Consider the following 18401-nt stretch of genomic DNA (forward strand, 5'->3'; position numbering starts at 1 on the left):
TTTTACGTATTTGAATAATATGTTATCTATTGTAGTTTCATTAACTATAAAAACGAGACACAAACATCATTTGATTCTAACATGTATAAAAAAAATAAGACATTGTTTGGTTAGATGTATTAAGCAGTAATTAATTATATTAAAAATAAAAAAAATTGTTTGATTTTATATAATATAATTGGTTTATTCTCTCAGAAGCCCATATTTTTAATCATCTTAAGCTAGATGAATAAAAATTCATTTCTATTTTCTTTCATGTTGAATAAAATATCTCAAATCCAATGAGAAATAAAAATCCCTTTTGTGGTTACGGAGGTTCAAATGCAGTGACTCCAAACTATATGCAAAACAGGTGGTCGTCCTGGGATTAGTCGGTTCACATAACATATTAGATATCCAGGTTAATAAAAAAAATCTCCTAAATTTTCGAGCAAAATTGTTCATTTAAAAAATTGATGGATTGATTTGTACTCATGAAAAGTTGTATATCATAATTATTTGGTGGGCCATTTTATGTTTTCTAGGGTAACAAAACAAACAATCTGATTTTTGAGGTTGTCAAGTGTGGTAGTACTACAAAGACCCTGAACTCAATGATATTGGAGAGGTGAGAGTTGTGTTTTAATGGGTGATTTGGTCATTTAGGTGATAAATGGGTCACGGGTGATATGGATGTAAAACCAGGAATCTGCGAGGGTAGTTTAGGAACTTCGCAACTCAAAAGGCCGATTCGCTAAACTCCAAGATCATGCCACTCAAAAAGAAATAAAAAGTAGCCGTTTTAAATCTAAATTCTCTCAGTAATATTTTCCATAATTGTCCCTCATCTTTAAGGAATATGCAAAAACAACTCTATTTTCTATTTACAACATGTTTAATGTCAAAATTGGGTCAATAGAAGTATTAAAAATGTAAAAGAAGAATTTTGACGTTGATGTATATGAAAAGAAAATCAATTGTTAGAGTTGTATTTAACAATGTAAAAAGTACAATTGGTCCATCCCTTTTATTACTATTGGGTTGGAGAATTTGTATTTATTTATTTTGTAAACTTTATTATATTTTTTTAATTTACATGAAAATATAAAATGAAATAAAAATTAGTGTCGTGTTTTTAAACCACATAAAACAAGTATGGGGTATACCATGTTTATTAAATCTTGAAATTAAAAAAAATTACGTGTTTTCAAAATTATAACCTACAAGATTTTAGTTGTAAAGTCAAAGACCTTACAGCCTAGTGGTAAAGGCTTGGGCATGGAATAGTCATGAACTCAAGTTCGAGCCATGGGAGGGGAGTGTTGGCGACATTTAAGTGAGGCCATGTTTAGCCTCCAAATTTACCGGGGATTAGTCGGGCTTTGGCCCGGACACCCTTACAAAAAAAAAAAGATTTTAGTTGTAAAGTATTTAGTTTTAATTTTAAAAATCCTTAATTTTTTAGTAATATAAGTATTAAAACATTAAATATGAACCAATAATATATATAGAAAATTAATTTTTTATATTTCTATTTGTTATTTTGTAAATAATAAAAATTCAAAATATTGGAAGAGAAAAATTCAAAACCGTGTTATCTATATTACATTATAAAGTATTTGATAAAAACTCTTAAAAACTATTTTTTATGCATGAAATATTGTATATTAATGCATATTACTTAAAATTCAATATTACAATTAAATTATGCATAAGTACAACTTATTAAATCCTCATGTTTGAATTCGCGTAATTAACCGCGGATAAACATAACCAATTAAATGATATAAACATCTCATTTTAAAATATAAAAAATCTAAAATATAATTAGGATAATTATCGAGTTCTAACAAAATAATTAATTATTATCTTTATAAGAAAATTAAATTATTAAACCAAATATAAATTACTTCGTTATTAAATCTAAATTAAATTATAATAAAAAAATTGAATTAGAAAATTACACAAAAAATAGGAATTTTAAGTAGTTAATTGGATACTAATATCGATATATTTTTGTCAAAATTTTATGTTATCTTCAAATTTATATTTTATTCAAAAATAAAAACATTATTGTTTTTGCAAAATCACATAAGACTGTATTATAACATCGATTGGGATAAAAATAAAAAAAAATATTAAAATCAAAATGTATCTCACTGCATTGCGCGAGTACCCTTCTAGTGATTTTCTAAATAATCGAATCAACTTTTGAAAACTCTAGTAGTTTGTTTACCTTGTTTCTTTTAAGAAAGTCTTTAACAACTATGGTCTAATTTTTATAATAGAATATAAAAAGTCAAAATCTTCAAAAAATTACATTCAACTCCAACAGCTATTCTATTTTTGCGTACCTAATATTAACTATATTAATAGTGAGGTTAAACCTAAATTTTTACGAGTCATGATGAAGTCAAGACGTTTTTCCAAGTGTGGCCTAAGACAATTAATTTGTATATCATATATATAATTATACATATATATATATATATGTATGTATATGTTTTATGACAAAGAATCGTGTGAGAATGAGAGTTAATATGATAATCGTGAAAAGGGTTATGGACCCTCGATCACTTTTAGTTTTCATATTCACTCATGAATCGCGTTTGATACTGAGATTCAACTGCTGCATCTCATTCTAATGTGCATCCAAGGGGAGATCTCTTCTTTCGTTTCTCACCTTACATCTTATTCTCACCGAAACACAATCATATTTTCTATATTATAACTTAAATCATAATTATATTGAGCAATTTCAACTAGGTTACAAAGTAAAATTAAAAAATAAGACAATGAAGAATATAATATGGTATCATTATCATCACCTGTTATCTTTCGACATTTTGACTCATTATCATCACCTGTTATGTTATCCGGTATCATCATAGAATATGTCTTTATCTTCATTAAAGTCTTTAACAATTTACATTTTAATCGTCAAATACAAGCAAGCTCATGCTATTGGCGGAAATCATGTTGATTCATACTTTGCAACTTCATGTTGCAAAGACATAAGTGTTAACAGTTAAAAGCCACATCTACCATTCATGTTTAACTGGCTTTTTGCGTTATGCATTATCATTGCATGTAGATTGACGTACTGACTTCTTCACATAGATCATTGTAGTTTGGATAATTTGACATCGTGATAAATACAATATTATTTTTATACATAAACTCTAAGTCATGAAACTGCATAGTAAATATACGTCATTTGACAACATGGAAAAAAACACATTCCATTTGCTAATTTAAAAACAAGATAGTTGTTAATATACAAACACATAAAACATTGGTGGTTATTGTGTTTTATAAGATACAATAAGGTGTCTTCGATTGCTATACTTAAATAAAAAAATATGTTTTTAATACCTTTGTGCATATGGGTACTGTGTGTAAAGATAAATACAGTAACTGAATTGGTACACTTGTAATAATTTATAACGTTTGTGGCAAGTTTGAAAAGTTGAGGGGGTGAAAGTGTAAATATATAGGTCTCGAGGGTGAGTGTGGAAAATGCACAGATTTCGAGTAAATCACTTTAAAAACCCCTGCCGTGGTGCTCTGTATTCTTTTTCCACCGCTCCATATATAACAATATTTTCTTTTTTCTATTAAGAAAAAGGAACAGTAAAGGGGTATTTTAGTCTTTTCATCGGCAGATGCAAGGATGATTTGTCCATTTCGTCTTTTTCAGTGACTAGAGGTGGGTCCTACTAAAAAAGAATCCTACGTGGGGCCCATAACTTCCGGATAGTGACGGTGACAGTGCTCTCGTTAAATGATACTTTTTATACGTACAAATTCGGTAATAAATATTAATTGGTGTGATTAAAGTTTAATTTCAGTTTATATATTTTTAATAGATATTATTTTCTCAATTTTTAAAAACCCAGATTCGATCTTTTTATGTTTTACTTTTCAATCGTTTTGGTACTTTTTTATAACGGTCTTTATATTTATTTTTAGTTAATTTTTTCACCGATTTTAAATTTTATATTAAAACTATATATATATATATATATATATATGGTTGGGTTCACGTGAGACCAATGATTTTTCGTGAAACCCGTAAGAACAATTTATGTTCATTGATCAACTTTATAAGCTAATGATCTAATGGTCTAAAGTTGCACGGTGGCAATTTTATGATTATGAATGTTCAGATTATAGATCTAATCAAAGGGTTGAGAATTGAATTTACGGGTCTCACGAAAAACTTTTGGTATCAAATTATCTCAAGTCTCTCTCTATATATATATTTGGTGGCAATGGTTATTAGAAGATGTGGATCTGGAGAGGAGGAGGGAGTGTTTATCCTTTTATTTTGTTGACATCTTAAAGTTAAATATATAATATGATTTTTTAAAATTTAATATAAAACTAAGAAAAATAGTGAAAATAACTCTCATTTAATTGGATTTAGCTGACAAAGTTAACCATCGTTGGATTGTGGAACCACGACTAAATTCAAGTTTTTTAACTTTAGAGACGATATCCGTTAAAGAGTGCAAACGTTAGGGATCAAAATTGAACTTTACTCATGTTTGGTTTTTATGGTTTACACGATTTTGTCTTTTATCCTTAACTATTACATGACAAACTTCTATTTATGAAATTTGTCTTGAACTTGGTCCTTTTTTCCAAAATCCCGTTATGTTTTTTTGTTAGGCGTGAAAGCAAGATATTCATTTTATAAAAACAAACAAATAAAACCCTAAAACCTGTTCTATTTCCTCCCTATCTCTCAAATCTCACCCAACACTCTCCTTGTCTTTATTGCTTCCGTGGTGAGAGAAACACGCTGATGACAACCCTCCAACGAATCACCATCATCACTCTAGCCTCCTCTCACTGTAATCGACCATGATCTCCGATGTGAGAGACTACCATCATCTCTTGTGGGAGGATACCCACCAACAATTTCGGGTCCCCTACTCACCTGCCTCATACCTCCGTCTCTAGCATCACCATCTTTCGTCTAATATACGAACATTGTCGACCATCACATTCATTTTGATATTGAATTACCATCACATATTTTTTATGAGAAACTGATATAACCAATTTTGAAGTCGAAACCATATATCTCATAGTTGAAGTCGAGATCCATAATCTCAATAGCTCATTAAATCGAACCCAAAACAAGTTCGTTTTCTTGGGGCAGAAGAAAAGGCCTAACTCGTATATTTGTTCATTGCTCCAAATTCATCATCCGACATGTTTATTTTATGTTATTCATCTTCTCATAGGTTTGTGTTATACATATATGACAAGAGGGTTTAATTTTAGGGTTAGTGTTGGAAAATATTTGTATAAATTGGAATTAATTATTGACAATAATTAAAAGGAAAAAGTTCAAAAAAAGACACAACAAACTCTCTTATTTTGAATGATTTAATCCTTAAATTATTTTTTTAAATGAAAAAATTATTAAAATTTCTCATTATGAATTATTAGGTTCCTGGACTATTTTTTGAATGAAAAAATCATTGAACATTTACATTTTGAATGTTTAAACCCCTAGTTTTTAAAAAATAAAAATAAATTGTCGAACTTTTACTAGTCGGTTACTATAACTTTTTTGGGCTAAAACGATGTAGATAACTGATTTTTAAAAGTGTTATAATTTATTTATTTAAAAAATGTTCATGGACTTAATCAATTAAAATGAGAAAGTTTAATGGTTTTTCATTCAAAAATATAAAGTTTAATGGTTTTTTAATGGGAAAATTACACCAAAATGGAACCAACTTTCACCTAATTCTTATTTTGGAGAACCAACTTTCAAAATCATCATTTTGGGGAACCAACTTGCACATAATTCCTATTTTGAGGAACCAACTTTCAAAATCGTCATTTTGGGGAACCAGCTTGCACCTGATTCCTATTTTGGGGAACCAACTTGCAAAATAATTATAGAAAAGTAACTACAATTCGTTTTTTTCAAAAATTAATGCAATAAAATCTATTTTGCATTTCAAATCTCATTTTTTTTAATTCAGATATCAAATTGAACATTTTTAAAAAAACAATTCAAATTAACACAATAAAAATTATTTTTTACTAATGTAAAAAACCAATTTAATAGAAAAAATTAATTGATACAGATTGGTTAGATATAAAAATCTTGAATGTGATATTTAATATTTATTTTTTATTGTATCAATTAATTTTTTCCTATTAAATTGATTTTTTTTTTGCATTAATAAAAAACAATTTTTATTGTGGTAATTTGAATTTTTTTTAAAAAAATGTTCAATTTGATATTTTAATTAAAAAAAAACTAGAATTGAAATGAAAAATAGATTTTATTGCATTAATTTTTGGAAAAAAACAAATTTTAGTTATTTTTCTATAATTATTTTGCAAGTTAGTTCTCCAAAATAGGAATCAGGTGCAAGTTGGTTCCCCAAAATTACGATTTTGAAAGTTGGTTCCCCAAAATAAGAATCAAGTGCAAGTTGGTTCCCCAAAATGATGATTTTAAAAGTTGGTTCCCCAAAATAGGAATTAGGTGAAAGTTGGTTTCATTTTGACGCAATTTTCCCTTTTTTAATTCAAAAAAAAATAGTTCATAAATTTAATCATTCAAAATAATAAATCAAAATGAGGAAGTTTGATGGTTTTTCATTCAAGATAAATAGTTTATGAACTTAATCATTTAAAACAATATAGTTCGTTGTTGTTTTTTTTTATATTACTTTTTCCCTAATTAAAAAAATGATTAATCAAATACCTTAAAACCGATGTTGAGCAAGGGATGATGCCGTTTTCTTTACAGATAATTTCAACACACTGTTAATTGTCTTGTAGTTGACAGTGACGCCTCCTCCGAGATAAAACAGCTCAAGCTCAATTGAATTGCATAGTTCAATACGTATCTCTCTTGTTGTAATTCTTTTTATCTCAATTGCTCAAGAAACTCAAAATCCAAAAATATAAATTTTACAACCGCTTAGAATTATCATCTAAAAGTAGACTTTTTCATTTGTTAGATCACACATTTTTAAACTCAAACAAAAAATAGTTTTATTGACCGAGTTAGCTAAAATGATACATGGTCTGATACTTGCATCGGATTAGTTGTGAAAAATGGCAAACTATATATGAAGTAACATATCGACTGAATAACCTCTAAATTAGTTTAGACCTTTGGTGATCAAATCTCGATAATATTCAATATATGACTTATAAAATGGTCATGTATCTAAATTACAACCAATGTAGGTCGAGATGTCATATCTCCATCCCCTATCTTGTTCGTCAAGAGTTTTTTGTAACCCTCTAAAGTTGTCATGTAAACAACGTTTGTGTCTGTCATTTGTGATATGAATTCGTCGTGGATGCACCGATGGCTTCAACTATCAATTTATGAATTTATTATTGATTGTGGCGAAGGCAGGTGGTGGAGTGACGTTTTTTTCAATGTTCTGCAAATTGGTGCATATATATCAAATTTGGTGTTTTGTTGTCAACGCGACTCAATGATCGCATCATAGGTTTAAGATGACAATAGAAAACATCAAATGGAAAAAAACAAAATTAGTGACCTAGCTTTGGTAGCAATACCGATTGTCGCTTTCAAGTTGGTAGACGTGAGTTGCCCCTATTTATACTTGACAATGTTTTTTTGTCCGACGTTCTTCATTTATACTTAAATAATGGTCTTGTCTGAGTACTATTGTCACAAATACTTGCTAAAATCTAAATAATAATTGGTTTTTTTATAAAAAAAATAGACATGTTTAAATTTTGTTATACGTCCATGCGGAGATTTTTTTATCAAAGAACATCGACAAATTGTTAACTACACCACCTATATTGTAACAACAAAAATATAGTTAGAAAAATCAAATTTACAAGCTCATGAACAATTATAGACATTATTACCACGGTGCAAAAACAATTTTTTGTTAATTTTCTCCCATTTTGATTTTTTATAAAACTTTCATGATTTATATTTATTTCCAATACCATTTCATCTTAAAATTTGTCGATTTTTATCTCATTTTTAAGAAAACATATATTTATTTAAAGATCAAGATCGATCCCGTTTGAACAAATGTATTTTATTCCCCAATTCGACACAATTGACTTTTTTTGGGTCAAACCGAATCGACTATTCCCGTGTCAAATTGCACTTTTGTAGACCCACCTTAAAGATGTACAGCCTCAAACAAGTTATTGGTTCCGCCATCGTCAAGCACCCTCTTCCCCACATAAACCTAAGACCAACACCCAAATGCACCATTCCCTCTGTCAACCTAAGACAAGCAGCACTCCGATCGCACGAAACGTCTTTTTTGGAAGACCTCCAGCACCAGCAATGGAGCCGAGACCACCATTTAAGACAAAGCCATATATGAGACATAGATTAAACATCAAAATGAGTTTGGGAACGTGAGATTAAGTTGGATGTGGGGTGTCATTATGATTGGTAATTATTAGAATTTATAATTTGTTGATTTAATCCGATAACTTAGCTATGTTAGGCTCTTTAACGATTGTTGTAGCTCACCGTATGTATGCCATGCTCCATACTTTCCCCACTTTCATTGAATTGACAGTGAAAGATTTATTTTTTGATTATGAATGCAAGTCTGTTACTTTCTTTCCTTCATCTTCTTATTTCCTTTCTTCGAATCTTGATATTTCTTATTGTTTGCATTTAGGATTGTCTTGATTTGGTACTAAAGGTGCATCGTCCATGTTTCCATCATCCCTGAACTCAATTCTTGGATTGCCAAATTCTGAATTAGCATCTTAGCCCTCAAAGTTGAGATAAAACTGAAGTTATACATGAACCAATGCCATTAGTTATCGGCTGATTGCAGTTTTGATTGGGATAAGTCACTTAACGTAGAAGCAAGTAATTCTAAGGGGGTTTTCAGCCTTATTTTCTGTTCAGGTTCTTATTCCCCCTCTTACTGATTTGACCAATATCCTCTTTGGCAGGTTTTTTCAATGTACAACTTACTGAGCAATAAGTATTAAAAATTGTGAGCTAAATAATTGCAGGTAGACAAGACTAAACTGAGAGGTAACTCCATGTTCAGTGAAATGTCTAACAGCACTCTATGCTTCATGGAACAATAACTCCTTTCAATTCTTTATTTCTGCAGGCTACTTTATTTGTAGATTCAACATGGTTTGACTCTATGATTTGACTAAAGTATATATATATATATATATATATATATATATATATATATATGCTCATGACTCTAGTTGTCACAGGCTTGTAATCATATCCATGACTTGTTGACCATGGGACACCAAGATCAGCTCTATTTTGTGCATGCTCAGTATAGCTGAAAGCTGTAAAGGTCATGTGATGTAAAATGTTAATCACTCGTTCCAAATTGCAAAGAAGAACGTTGAGTTAAACCGAAACCAGTCGCAAAAATGACACGAGTTCAAGTTATTGTCATGTTCGTTTGATGAATCATGGGTGATTAATGGACCCAAAGTAAGAGGGCGAACATGTGCTATATTATGTGTATACTGGTTTATGCCACACTCCCAAACATTTTATACATGTTGGTTGTATTCTCTTGTGGATTGCAGCCCAATCTCTTTCTTTTTGGTTTTGTCTAAACTTTTGTTTGGTGTTGCTTGTAGGAGACCCGTTTTAGTACTATGTTCGCTTACACCGCACCTCCATTTGCGGATAAACAAGAGGCTTCCGTAACTTATACAACCTGCACTCATGGCTGGGATTGGTTCTCTTATTCTTATTTGTGTTTGTATTTTATAACTAGCCATGAAGTCTTATTTATGGAATAATCGTTTTTGGGCTCATCAGAATTTTCACCGTTCAATTCCAATTAAGACGTTTCGTTTGGGCTTGAGTTTCTTATGGTATCTTCCATTTCCACTTCAAACATATCGTCTTTGTCAATATTTTCAATATCTAACTCGATGAGTAATTAAGTATTAATAACAGATTTTTTTTAACGAAATCAGTCTCATGGACGAAACACGAAACAAAATGGAAACCATATGGACGAAAAAACAGTTTTTAAAGATCATGATCGGAAATCGTTATAAACAAACGAAAATCGTAGTTTGCTTTAAAATCTTTTTACAAGATAACATGATTAATGGTATTAAAAAAAAGGGACACTCGAAGATGCCGTTTTGTTGTTTTATTTAATTTTATAGCCATCCGTACATAATAACGCTTTTTCATAGGCCGGATGATTCAACGCCGAACGGGGCACATTCGAAGAACAATGCAACGAGGACGGCTTTTGGAAAGTTCGAAAAGCTTCAAACATGCCATTGATTCGGCCGGCACACATTCCCGAATAAACTAAACTCCCATACCCTCACTCTTGATTCTTTCATCACCATTGCTCTGTCGTCTTCCATCTGTCTCACCCTCTGTCGCCTCCCTGTCTTCATCCTAATTTGTCTTTAGTCATGCTACTATTTCTTATATCTAATAAACAATGGCCTTCGCTCACTCGTTTTTTCAATCTTTCTCGCCAACATCCCATTTTCCCTCTTACCCTTCTTGCAATTTTGCGGTTTCTGCTCCGATCAGTGAAAGTGCGCTGCTGCTTTGCTTCTGGAATCGAGTTTATGTTTCAGTGGTATGTTCATTTCAAGTTTATATCGAGAAGATTAAGGTTAAGGGTACGTGTTTTTAATCCTTTTCCTACGAGTTTTAATGTGTTCACCATGTGTTTGAGTATACGCCTGAATGTCTGAAATAGTGTCACAGCCCTTATTGAACGTTTATAAGTGGACATGTACAAGCTCAAAGAAGATGGTATTTTCGTAGAGGTTGTAGGAGCCTTTTTTTTGTATATAATTTCATTTTTTTATGCATGCAAGTGAACTTACTACAAATATTTGGGGTGAAAAAACCAAGAGGTTATTTGTATTCCTAGGAAGCCCTGCCCACATCACCGTTCAATATTTCTTGGCCCACTATCGGCCAAACCACCTGGGGCACTAGGCTTATTGTGAGTCGGATCGCTTAGCCATGCTTCATAATTGGCAAAACGAGCCCCGTGGAGTTATGTAAATTCATAAGAGGGTATGAAACAAGTTTGTTCTATTTGTTTCGACTAGTTTTTAGTAAGAGATCATAAACATTCTTAGATTCTCGATGTCTTAATACAAAGGACTCTTTATTTGGACTATGTTAGCAGCTTAAATGGTTGCATAGTTGTTACACTCACTCTGTCTTAACACAAGGGCTGTTTGGTTAGAGGCATTGAGCAGCAATCAATGAATTGAAAAAAAAAAAAAAAAACTGTTTGGTTTTATATAATATAATGAGATCATTCCTCGTAAGCCCAAATTTTCATTCCGGATTAAACGAGAAGAATGTGTCATTATCATTTTTCATTCCTAACTCTGAACCAAACATCCCGTAAGCTTCTTTCTAGCGGGATAAAACTGTATAACCTTTCAGTTGAATTTTACTGGTGATCCCACAAACAAGTGGATGCATACCCAGTACGTGCTGGTGTGATTTAAGTATTTTGTATTATTGGATCTGTCTATGGTATATGCAATTTATGCCTGTGTTGAATTGTAGATATGAATTGAAATGCATACTCTAAGTTTGTCTTCTTTGTTCAAACAGGATTTCATACTAAGAAGCTTCAACTTCTTCTAAATGGCAATGTCACTGGAGGATCTTCTAGCCGAGGAGGGTTTTAAGGGAAGTAGCTCAAAGAGAATGACCAGAGCTTCATCTGGACCCTCTACAAGAAGAATTCCATCCTACCCAGCCCGGGATGAACATAAATCTGGTGCTGCAACTCGTTTGAGGAAGACGGATAGGGCGTATTCTGATGCGCGTCGATATGATTTGCGTGTTGAATCTCCAATAACTGATAGAGTCAAGAATAGGAGATCATTAGATATTCTCAAAATGGAAAAATTGGATAGAGGAGCAAGGAATGAACCCAAGGAGAGACATATTAGAAGAGGTTCTCAAGATACGCGGGATGTTACTGGATACAGTGTCGATTCGTCACAACAAATCTCGATCGATGAGATAGTCGAGGTCAAAGAAGGTATTCGGAGAGTTAAGGATGGAACGCTAGACAAAGGAGGGTACAAAGATATTTATTTAAATGGAGTCTTTAGCCCTCCAATAAGCAAAAATAAACAAAAGTATAGTCGAACCGGAGAAGAAGAGAGGTATGAGAACATTTCAGGTAAGGATGTGCAGATTGATGATGGCTATGCTAATGATTATGATAAACATCTTCCTGAGCTTGCTGGTTCTAGCGATAATTATCAAAAAGGTGGGAAGCAACCTGGTTCATCATCTAGCAGATCAAATAAAAGTACACACAACAAAGAAAATGTTCGTGACAGTAGGGTTCGCAAACCAGTTGAGATTGAATCTGTTGCTGAAGTAGCTCTAGATGATGTTGCCATAAAAGCAATGATATCTATTTTGAGTGGTTATATTAAATGTTTTCTCAAAGATCAGGACTTCAGGACATCACTGTATCACAATTGCTTTGCTGCCCTTAATTCTTCCAAGTTAGAAGAAGATATAGTTGCTGAAAGCAAAATTATATCCAACCTTGACCAAGCTATAGAAACAGTTGAAAAAGCTGCAGAGAAACGTGCTAATGCGAAAGAATTGAAAAAAGCTTCCTTGCAGCTTAGCGTGATCACAGGTCTAAATGCAAATGATTTGAAAGATGGATTTACATCTGGGATTCCCAACTCCATTTTGTCAGCTTGCGGTCACCTGTACTTAAGTGTGATATATCAGCTACAGAAGAAAGAGCGGATAGCAGCCAAGCATATCTTGCAAACTTTTTGTGATTCTCCATCTGCAGCACGGACCACGTTGGTACCTGAGTTGTGGGAAACTGTATTTCATCCTCATCTATCACATTTGGAAGTGTGGTACAACCAAGAAGTTCATTCTCTGGCGGATGACCCACACAACACGAGGAAGCTAAAGCAACTTAAGAAAGTGTATTATGAGATTTTAAATTCGGGTACTTACCAATTCGCATTGTACTACAAGGATTGGCTCACAGATGGTGTTGAAGCTCCATCAGTTCCTTCAATCCACGTTCCATCAGTTTCTGTTCAGGGAAATCAGCATGAGGGTGTAAGTGGACGCTCTTCAGACTTTGGTAGCCCATCATTTTCATCTCAGCCTATGGTCAGCAAGAAGTTATATGATTCTGTATTCGGGGGGATGCACAAACAAACAACTGCTGAAGCAGAAGACTATCACTATTCACAAAGGTCGGATGATGATAAATATAGCTTTGATGGGTCTGTAGTGGAAGATAAAAGGACGCTGACGCACTCTTTGGAAGAAGATGAATATGAGGATTTAGGTGTTAAAAGGGACAAGGAACCTTACCAGGCAAGTTTAATCCTAAATTTTGGTTCATCATTTAGCTTGTTGACAACTTGACACTAGGGACTACTCATTTCATGTTAATGACCAAAACTGGTTTCTAACTATGTCATGGGCAAACTTTGTTATCTTCTAATGTTCATGCAATATAATTGTAATATGAAACCTTAGATAAGGCTAAGTTAAGGGACAGCTGACACTTTATTTTCCCTTTATATATTTATCTTGCATAATTGTCATTATATTTGCATATACATCTAGCCATCTAACATACACATGCTCTATCATCTCGAATGTAGCAGGATGGAATAATAGGCCAAGAAGAACTGTTAGGAGGATTTGGAAACTTTACCCTGAAGCTAGAAGAATTGGGCAGCACTAGTATGTTACAATCGCTTCCAGTTTCTGAAGTCAATGAACTTACTCTCAAGAGGCTAGCAAAGTTTGTCTTTGGACTGCATCAAACTGAGAGATCTGTTGATGTTATTGAAACTAATCGGTTGTCACATTCAGACGATGCAATATATCCTGATTTTTCGGTAATTATATGGAAACAACTGTTGAACCTAAGGGAAATACTTTGTACAATACCCATTGTTTTTCATTCATCCTAATGCTATTTTATCTTCTTTGATGCAGCCAATCGTAACAAAGCCATTGGGTGAAGGTGGGAAACTAAGATTAGGTTAACCTTTTATTCTGGCTATTTGCATAATTTGCTTATCTATTCATTTTCCCATTGCAGTTCTGCCTGGGAACTATGCTGACGGAGGAGGACACTTTTTCTTGCATATCCCCCAGGATTATGTATGCCCTCTAACCAAACTTATTTTTGAAGATCCCGTGACCCTAGAAACTGGCCAAACCTATGAGCGTGCAGCTATCGTAGAATGGCTTAATAAGGGTAACACAACGTGTCCTGTAACTGGGAAAACACTGGAATGCCAAATTATGCCATTCACCAACTCTGTCTTGAAACGAGTCATTGATGGCTGGAAATCAAAGCACTCCAGGGAGATATTAGCTTCTGCTTCTCAGCCAGCAGGAAGCCCTGGGGAACAGAAATACAAGGCTGAAGCAGCTGTTTTCATATTAGAGCAGCTTCTTACTGTTTTTGGTACAGAGGAAAATACAGCAAACGCGAAGCATCTACTTGCTCTTGGGGGTTTACAGTTTCTCATTCGAAGATTTGCATATGGAAATTTGGATGAAAGGTCTCGTGTAGCAGCGTTGCTGTCCCACTGTATTAAAGCAGACTCTGGTTGCCGAAATCATGTGGCCAGACACATTGAAAAGCAGGGTCTGCTTGAGCTACTGCACTGTAAGGGAATAAAGTCAAGAGCAAACGCTGTGTTTCTTCTATTTGATCTGATTTGTCTGAACAGGTATTTCAGCTTCAAACTTCTGCGTTTTTCAGATTTTTTCTATTATGTAAACTTTCTTTCATCTAAATATTCCTCTAGAATAGCAAATGTTCCATAAATTTATTTACTATTGTTTATATTTTTTATTCGTGAAAACGATCTATATGATATGAATTTTTTCCAGTTGATTTGCTGTATATGGAAATAATCTTTATATGATAATCAAGTATTTCTGTTGATCAGATCATAAACTTTGAAATGCAACATACTTCATGTTGTTAAACTGACAACTTTTGTCCATGTTTTGTCACTCTAGGAGAAAAGATGCCCGTTTTTTCTTAAATGGCCTGCATAAGGAACGTATAGTGAGCTCAATGCACATTTTGCTACTCTTTCTTCAGAGTTGTTCACCCGAGCAAAGGCCCTTGGTTGCCGTGCTCCTGTTGCACCTGGATCTTATGGTATGTTTATTCGTTTTTTTCTGCATGTTTTGCTATTACTCTTAAAGAAGCTTCTACCTGTACCATCGTTATCTGTTTGCAGCTTCTTACTTCTGTTTTGAAATCAAATGGTCATTAAATTTGATAACTTATAGGTTCGATATTAGTTGGCCTTTTTTTAAGTTTTAGGGTAGTTTTTTTTTTTCATGTTAAAGACTAAAGGGCATATGATCACAAGGAACCAACTGTTTTATTATCCTTTTCGTAGACAATACACGTCATAATTTTAAGCTCTCTAAAACAATTCATCACAATAGTTCATTGGAAAAATTTGTGGTTATTCGTAAATCAAAAGGTAGTGATAAATTATGATACTATAAGACTTGTACATGAGAGCATGCGAACTTGTTTGTCACTCAGTTAGAGTTCCTCTGTTGAGAGAATACTAGAATTAGTAAATACATGTGCAAACATTTTATTGTAAGATGTCTGTATTCCAACTGACAGGCAGATGTAGATCAACAGAAGTACAGTATATATAGAGAGGAAGCTGTCGATACCATTTCATCTGCTCTGGATACCAGCCTTTCTAATGAAAAGGTCCGAGAAACATGTTGCAGTGCACTCCTTATCCTGGGAGGGCATATCTCTTACTCTGGGAAGGTAGTGACAGAGGATTGGATCCTAAAGAATGCTGGTTTCTTTGATAGACCTGAGTCAGATGCTCTAGATGACAAAATCTCAATCAAAGATAACATTTTGCTGGTAATTTCTTTTCTCTTTCTGAAGTTCAGTGATCCTTCGTCAGTACCCTCCATATCTGGGAAAAAATTGTTACACTATTATGTCATCAGGATTGTTTTAGTTCATGCAATTATATGGTTTTTGGGTACTGTATATATAACTAAAATATGCACTTTTTGGTAGCTCTACTCGAATAAGTCTTTACCAATCGGCTTTATCAGTCCAAACTTTATTCTGCTTAAATAGAAGTTCTATAACCACACTACCACAGTGTTGATACTTCCAACTTTCTCTATCCCTGGCCTTGAGCAGTAAAATCACTCGTTTTAGATGACCTCTTTGCTTTCTGACATATTAGCCATTTTGAATGTCTTTCACCTTAACTGGATGTCAGTGGAAGTATATATTGTAGTCAGTCTGTTTGCTTTAGTTTCAAGCGCTGGTCATCTTGATATCGTTGTGGAAACACCACCCCCTTTCCGTTGGGGCAATTCAGCGGGACCTGGTCATCTTGATATGGGCACACTGATCAGCCATATTTCGGTCCAAAATGACAGGGTTTAGTTTTTCTTTTTAAAGTATTATTGGTTATGGCATGTAGGATAATGACGAGGAAGAGGCTGTTGAAGATTGGTTGATGAAATTGTCAGCATCTCTTCTTGGTGATGGGAAGAAGTCGTTTTTAGATTCACTTTCCCAGTGTTTGAGTTCTGGACACCAAGATATGACTATGGCGGGTTTGACAACAGTGGCGTGGTTCAGCTCTTCACTTGTTTCATTACCTGGTTCTGAATCCCAGCTCTCTTCATTCTCAGTTCTTATCCCTAAACTGAAAGAACACCTTAAAAATAGCGAATGGTTAGAGCACAAGATTCTTGCTGCGATGTCTCTGCTTAATTTTAGCAAAATCCCAGGTTAGCATTTTCTTCCAACTCTTGCCATTTTTAGTTTATATTACCTAAAAATCTAACAAAATTAACTGTGCCATATGGGTAGCTTGTGAAGGAAAGAGATCTTTGGGATATTCTGTACCTGACTACTGTTTTCCATACTGAATTTCCAATGCATTCACTCTATTTTACATCCCCTAGTCTTCATATGGTAGCTTATGAAGGAAAATGTGATAGAGGTGTCGTTTGTGGGTCCCATTTCCTCTTTCCCGTTAGTTTGTGGGTCCCATTTCCTCTTTCCCGTTAGTTTGTGGGTCCCATTTCCTCTTTCCCGTTAGTTTGTGGGTCCCATTTCCTCTTTCCTCTTGATTTATGAGACCCACAAAAGAAATGTTCTCAAATCAATGAACATAAAAGGGAATGGGGCGCACAAAAATTTACTGCATAGAACATTTCTTTTGTTATTGTGGAAACATGTATGATAATTTCCAAGTCTCTATGAATTGAGGATTTACAAGATGAACTGTGAATGGATACAGATTGCATGAACCTATTGATGAGAATGGCCGATGAGATTGCATCTCCTCTTAGGAACCTTTCAGAAGCAAGCTGGATGGCGAAAGAATTGCATGCCTTCATCTCTCAGGAAGATCTGTGATCAATCTTCTTTAAGCAATTGCCCTTTTCCAACATAGCCTTTCTTATTTTCTGATTAAGGTCGATCATATTGCCACCATGATCCTGCATCATCTTCTTAAAACTAGCAGGATTTATCATGGTCATGGACCGACAAAAATACATCAGAGTTTGGCGTTCTGTGCTAGTCTGTGCATGACCCTTGGCGTACGTATGGTTGGTTATGGCAATCTCTACTTGTGAATGGGATGGTGACTTCGCCTAGCATCCACAGCTACTTCTTGTCTGTTGATTTGTGGCGATTTCATATGTAAATGTGTTAATAGACTACCACCCATCTGTTTTCAATTGGGTTTGATCCTGTTTTTGTACTGTACAATTCCTATATATATATATAAATCTGATTTTTGATGTAGAACTTGAAGATAGTTTCTGGAAATGTAACGTTCAGCTGCATGTTGGCAAAATAGATATAGTTAAAGTGGTATTGTATTTTAAAAAAAAAATTATCACATACTTGGAATAAAAAACTGTTCATCAACCCTTAGGAACGCACGATTAACAATATTTTCTTTTAGTTCTGATCAAATCAACTAATAGAAATGGTTAAACAGAGACAAAAAGATTAGAAAGAATCTTTCAATTATAGAATATAGAGTGAGGTCGAGAGACAACCTCAAAAAAAATAAAACTGAAAAACACTCTAATAATCATTAATATGTATGGTGTACAAATGTATATAGAAGCAATTGAGGATGTTTCTTGGTTTTTATGTACATATGCGTATCAGACAAATTACTTGTATGCACGTGTGAATATCGTACAGAATAAATTAATAATGGTTACTAAAGTGTTCCTCAATTTTCAGTTTTTTTGTGGTTTTCTTGTGAACCTAACTCATAGCATATAAATCTTAATATATTAGATAATTTGATTAAAATTGGATAAAAATAATATTTAATATAAAAGAATAAACGTATGG

The 18401-nt window shown here is 33.4% G+C and overlaps 1 protein-coding gene across 1 annotated transcript; it reads left to right on the forward strand.

Annotated features, from left to right (window-relative positions):
- Positions 1–10518: 10518 nt before the first annotated feature.
- Positions 10519–17788, forward strand: LOC112524190 (putative E3 ubiquitin-protein ligase LIN-1). The gene is made up of 9 exons (XM_025133913.1): positions 10519–10626; positions 11588–13351; positions 13648–13884; positions 13985–14012; positions 14091–14730; positions 15026–15170; positions 15657–15914; positions 16495–16807; positions 17323–17788. Exons 2-9 carry the CDS (start codon positions 11621–11623, stop codon positions 17439–17441), a joined length of 3471 nt encoding a protein of 1156 aa, XP_024989681.1. The 5' UTR covers positions 10519–10626; positions 11588–11620; the 3' UTR covers positions 17442–17788.
- Positions 17789–18401: the final 613 nt, after the last annotated feature.

This window comes from Cynara cardunculus (assembly GCF_001531365.2).
Source record: "Cynara cardunculus var. scolymus isolate 2C chromosome LG 1, CcrdV1, whole genome shotgun sequence".
Lineage (NCBI taxonomy): Eukaryota > Viridiplantae > Streptophyta > Magnoliopsida > Asterales > Asteraceae > Cynara > Cynara cardunculus.

Coding starts and splice junctions, on each gene's coding strand:
- LOC112524190 (XM_025133913.1), top strand. CDS start 11,621: ATGGCAATGTCACTGGAGGATCTTCTAGCCGAGGAGGGTTTTAAGGGA. Junction 13,885..13,984: donor CAATATATCCTGATTTTTCG/GTAATTATATGG, acceptor TCTTTGATGCAG/CCAATCGTAACAAAGCCATT. Junction 14,731..15,025: donor GATCTGATTTGTCTGAACAG/GTATTTCAGCTT, acceptor TTGTCACTCTAG/GAGAAAAGATGCCCGTTTTT.